Source organism: Orycteropus afer, unplaced genomic scaffold (assembly GCF_000298275.1).
Source record: "Orycteropus afer afer isolate SDZICR_OR568_19922 unplaced genomic scaffold, OryAfe1.0 scaffold00009, whole genome shotgun sequence".
NCBI classification, from domain to species: Eukaryota; Metazoa; Chordata; class Mammalia; order Tubulidentata; family Orycteropodidae; genus Orycteropus; species Orycteropus afer.
Window position 1 is genome coordinate 3,417,285 of NW_006921596.1, and position 5,458 is coordinate 3,422,742.

Sequence of the window (5,458 nt, forward strand, 5' to 3'; positions counted from 1 at the left end):
CAGCGGAGTGGGTTGCCTTTGGCATCAATTGGCAGAAGCAGAGAGACCAAGGAAATGGAAGCAGAGCTGCCTCAGCCTGAAAGGGTAGGACCATGGCCTTTGGGGGTGGAATGACCAGAGCCCCCTAGGAGTCAAAGAGCCAGGCCTTCACCAACTTGGTTCTGGAGTGTGGGGCTGCTCGTTCATGTGAGCCAGTGGGATGGAGCCATAGCCACTGCCCAAGAGAGAGGGGGTGGGGCTGTCACGCCCAAGAGGCAGGGGAACAGGGCCCACCAGGCCAATTGGTGAGGTCACCACTTAGGGGAACTGGGGGACTGGAGCCACCCAGTGAGAGAGACCTGTATAGATACCACCCATTGAAGATCTGTACAGGTGCCAAGTTGACAAGGGGTGGAATTATAGTGGTTATGTTTTTGTGTCAACTTGGCTAGGCCTGATTAAGTGGCTGGGCAGCTGGATGTAGTTAGTATTCCCCATGATGAGACTGGTAATCAACTCCATGGTGGAATCTACTGTGAGCAGTGAGTAGCTGCCTTTGGGTTTGTGGTCTGCTTCCCATATATAAGCAGCAGCTTTGGGAATGATCTCTAGCTTATGGCACGGTTGGACCCTGCATGTAGCCGTGTCATTGTTCAGCAGCAGCCTGCCATGCTCTGCCAACGTGGGGGCTTACAATGGACTTAAATGGCCTGCCGTGTGGTTTGGTAACATTGGGACTGTGCCTTTTTACTTCTCAACCTTGGGCTTGGCAGCTTCAGCAGCCAGCAGTTGTCTGAGTGAAGAAAAGCTTCTAGCTTCAGTGGGCTGGGAACTGGAAGCAGAGCTGAAGCCCAAAGCTGAGGGGCTTTCACCCAGCTCTTAGAGCCTGGCACTTTGAACTTGGACTTAAATCCACCTGAACTATAAGAGAATAAACTCCTGTTTGTTAAGGCCATCCCATCTTTGGTATATATTCTTGTCAGAGTGGCACTAGGTAACCAGAACACTATCCATCCTCAGGGTGACCCAAGCAGGGGTTGCATGAAAGAGCTTTAAACGTGAAGGCCCCAGGCAGGGCCAGACAAGGGGCTCCTGGTTTTCTTTATTCCTTCCTCTTCCAACTACTTAGATAACCCACACCAAAGTGAACAGCTGCAGGCACCAGTCCATGGCCACAGCACCCCAGTGGGGCTACATCATTGGGAAACCTAGCCAAGGTATGGCATGGACACCTGTCTCCCACAACACCCAGCATGGTGGGCAGTTGTTGAGTGTTGCCATGCAGGACCCATGCACCAGACATGCAGTCTAACCACTGGGGCCTCTCCTCCCACAGGGTGTGCAGGGCATCCAGGACCCAGGCTGGCTAATCCACACCTCCCAGTCCCCCCGGACACAGGGATAGTTCAGGGTTTACAGCCTATGAGGTACAGGGGATGGGCTGGACTCCTGCTCCTCCCCTGCTGAACCCTAGTCTGACAGTGTAAAGCCCAAAGCTGCTGCCACCGTGACAAGGGCAGAACGTGGGGGCCACCTGAAGGGCAGCAGATCTGTGAGACCAGGAGGGAGAGATGATCTTGGCCACACTGCTTCAGCCCCTGCCCGAGACCCTGATCAGCAGGAACACTTCCATACTTTCCAACCACCTGAGTCGATAATCTTCCTTTTTTATTAAGTCAGCGTAGGGAGAGTTTCTATCACTTGCAAGCAGGAACCCTAACAGAAAACAGTGCTATTGCCACCTGCTGTGAGAGACCACAGATCCCAGAGGCAGCCTTGATACCTGGAGAGATTGGAGATGAGGCCAAGTCCTCAAAGGCCACCTGGGCAGTGGGGGCTCAGGCTGCAGTCCCCTGGGCCTGGGGGCGCCTGCAGCAGGTGGTTCTGGGTGAGGACTGGCTGGACCAGCAGGGCAGGTGAGTGGACCCCAGCACAGTGGACAGGCAGGCCTTGGTTTCCTGCAAGCTTCCAGGACTCATGCTTGACCCTGGGGTGTGCTTGTCCAGACGGGAAGCCTCAGAGAGCAAGGACTCCCACTCCAGTCCTCTGTCTTCCTTCTGGGCTCCAGGCCCCTCTGGTCGGTCCCCAGTATGCCCAGGTTACCAGGGGTCATCTGATTCAAGGGGTTGTGTGCCGCTTTAGTTATAATCTATAAGGCTGAGAAATGAGCATTATAGAGCCTAAGTGCTTTGGGTTTACTGATGGAAAGATGACAGCCTGAAGTGGGACTAGAAGGCTGCTAATGTCCACTGTGCCCACCCATGCAGTGTCCTTGAGGGACACTGAAGAACTGTGGGAACTCTGGACGCTGCATCCTCATGAGGCTGGGGCAGTGCATTTACTCGGATGTAGATGTGACTAGTAAGTCCCTGTAGGCCTGGGGTCAGCTGTGGAAGGACGACCAGGAGATGCCCGAGGCATAGAACTCCACGTGGCTGGGCCAGTCACCATCCCCACCACTCTCTTTGTCCTCATCCGAGTCGTCGTCGTCCCCACTGGATGCTGTTAAGACAGCCCCGGCCGGATGCACTGGCTGTTCCAGGGGCTCCCTGCCCTGCTCTTCCTCCTCCTTGAGCTTCTGGGCGGCCAGCTCGCGGTAGCAGAGGCTGCAGACGCGCAAGGGCTTGGATGAGAGCCGCGGCAGGAGGAAGCGCTCCCGGGAGCACTCAGCACAGACCACGAAGCCACACTTGCGGCAGTGGTGGCGCCGCGTGAGTGCTGAGAAGCGTGTCTGCGTGCAGCGCATGCAGATGTCCGTGGCCTTGTCAGGGATCCAGGGTGCCGCGTGCTCTGTGGTGGGCTGGCGGCCCGTGGCCAACAGCTGCCGCCGCACACACTCTTCAATGTGGCTGATCCACTCCTGGCGCTCTGTCAGGGAGGCAGCCGACACCACGAAGGACTTCTTGGCCGTCTTGATCATCCAGCGGTTCTTGGCCTGCAGGGTCTCGGGAAGCGGCTCAAGCGTCACCTCCTCCAGTGGAATGATGTGCTGGTTCCGGTACTTGCGCTTACTAAGCACGATGCTGCCGTACACCAGGATGTCATTGAAGAGGAAGAAGATGCGTGGCTTGGCCTTCTTGCGGCACTCCTTGGTCAGGACGCCCTCGCCCAGCAGCACGCGGCCTGGCAGGGCCAGTGGCTGCCCCGATGCCCCAAAGCAGCTCTCCACAGCTGCAATTCGCTGGCTGTTGATCTCCGTGTTTGCCAGGTGGTCCACCATCTTTGCTGGCTGCTGGGCTCTAGAGGGAGAGGCAGACAAGGAGGCATCAGCTTGCCCAGGCACAGCTGGCTGATCAGAACACCAGCACCACCCACCCACCCATCCACCAAACCAAACAACCCGTAACCAACTTATCACCCTACTGCAGTCCAGCAAGACCACCCTATGAACCACAATTTAAACAAAAAGAAAGAAAAGAAAAAAGACCATGCATGCACCAAACAATGGGTGCCACATCTGAGTGTCTGCAACCCCATCCAACCACTAACCAAACCAAATCTTCACTGACCCTGCAACCCAACCACTCACTCAATGAACCCAATGGTTTCCACCACCTGAGTGCTTCCTCCATACCAAGCATTATCTCATTTAATCCTCACACCCACACCACTTTACAGAAAAGACACCAAGGCACACAACCCTGCCAACCATGCTGCTGCACTGCCTTCCCCCACAGAGCATGAGGTCCAGTCTGACTCCTCTGCTGGTCTAGTCTGTCCTCCTCTACATGAGTGCTACATGTTGGAAGCCTCAGAGGCCCTCTCACCCCCATTCTGGGCTGACTACACACACCCTTTCAACCCAACGTCTCCATGGCATTGGAGATCACTCACTCCCTAGGACAGAAGTCATCAGACTATGGCCTGAAGGCCAAACCCCAAATCTGGCCAGCCTCCTATTTTTGTAAATAAAGTTTTACTGGCACACAGCAAATCATATTCATTTACTCATTCATGAATGAAGCTACTCTGATGCTACAATGGCAAGAGTTGAGCAGTGATGACGTAAGGCCTAAAATATTTATTATCTGGCTCTTGAGTGAAAAAGTTTGCTGATCACTTCTCCCTACTCTACTCTAAGTTTTGCAAGAACAGAAATTAAAAAAAAAAAAAAATTATTGTGATTCAGGTGCAAATTTACAAAAATAGATTTGTTTTACTTTCAACAGCTCACACACTTAGTTTCATGGCACCAACTACAATCTCAACAATAACCAGACCCCCTCCCACCTTCTTCCTGAGACTACCCCTTCCCTGAGTCCTTCTCGGGGTGTCCTTCTCATGTGTGTATTCCTGTCTGTCCAGCTTTCCCTCTATGCAAACGCTGCCCTTCTGCTGTCTCACGGTTGACTGATCTAAGGAGATGCATCTTCCTGGGGTAGGTGTTCTGCTCATAGGCCTTTTTCTACTGTTTGGCTGAGAGCTAATCCACACAAGTAAGGCAGTTCCAGGCCTGAAGGATAAGCCGGGACCACAGTCTGGGCTGTGTTTGTGTTGGGGAAGTTTCACCAGTCTCTGTCCAACCAGTAATTCTGGTCATTTTTGAAGAACAGAAGCATTTTTTGTCACTGCTGTATGCTCAAGCCTTGGAACAGTGCCCAGCATGCAGTAGGTGCTTATTAAGTGGCTAGTGAATGAATGAACCTTTCCTCGGCTCTGACTATGGTCTGACCATGTATGAGTCAGCTCTTACCTCTGAAGAGGAAGTAGGTAAGCGCTGCACCACCACCCCCAACCACCGTGTGCACACGCGTGTACAGGCCACACAGCATGCCCTGGCCTGGCTGTTCACACACACAGTGTTTCTGGGTCACCGAGCTGCAGTTCCGTAAGTCAAGCCACCTGGGAAGCCAGAGGGGCCCCAGCGCGGGGGCTGGAGGCATTGCACAAGAGGGAGGCTGGGCCCCCTGAGTCACGTCCCACTGCCCCTTTGAGACCACAAGGCGGCCTGAGGACTGCTGCCCACACCACCTTATGTAAGAACCACTATTTTTAGGTGGCTGATCTTGGCTGCCTATTGCAAACCTAGTGGATTATCAGGGACAGTGCTGGGTTTGTTCAGCCATGGCTCATCACCAGGTCTGCGGACAACCCAGCAAAAGCACGATTTTCTCGCATGACATGTCTGACTGTCACTCCGAGTGCCATGGGAGGGTGCCCTGAGATGGCTAAGATAAGGTTTCTGCCGCAGAGGAGCTCAGAATGCTGCAGAAGGGGCCTCCAGAGGGTGGTGACGGCAACCTTCTGTGCACTGTGTGAAACGGAAAGACCCAGAGACCCAGAGACAATGTAAATGCCTACCTCAAAGAATAAAATGGCGTATCCAGACACTGGGAGGCTGTCAGTGGAGACACTGAAGGCACTGAACCTAAGGTGATGGCACCCAGCAGAGGCCGAGTGAAAAACTGCTAACTGTAGAGCGCGTGCGCAATGTGACACCATTTATGTAGAAATTACAAAACACTTTTTTTTTCCCTTT

The 5,458-nt window shown here is 53.7% G+C and overlaps 1 protein-coding gene across 1 annotated transcript; it reads right to left on the minus strand.

Moving 5' to 3' along the window:
* Nucleotides 1-2,362: 2,362 nt before the first annotated feature.
* PLEKHF1 (pleckstrin homology and FYVE domain containing 1) lies at nt 2,363-3,199 on the minus strand. The gene has a single exon (XM_007946740.2). It carries the CDS (start codon nt 3,197-3,199, stop codon nt 2,363-2,365), a length of 837 nt encoding a protein of 278 aa, XP_007944931.1.
* Nucleotides 3,200-5,458: the final 2,259 nt, after the last annotated feature.

Coding starts and splice junctions, on each gene's coding strand:
- PLEKHF1 (XM_007946740.2), bottom strand. CDS start 3,199: ATGGTGGACCACCTGGCAAACACGGAGATCAACAGCCAGCGAATTGCA.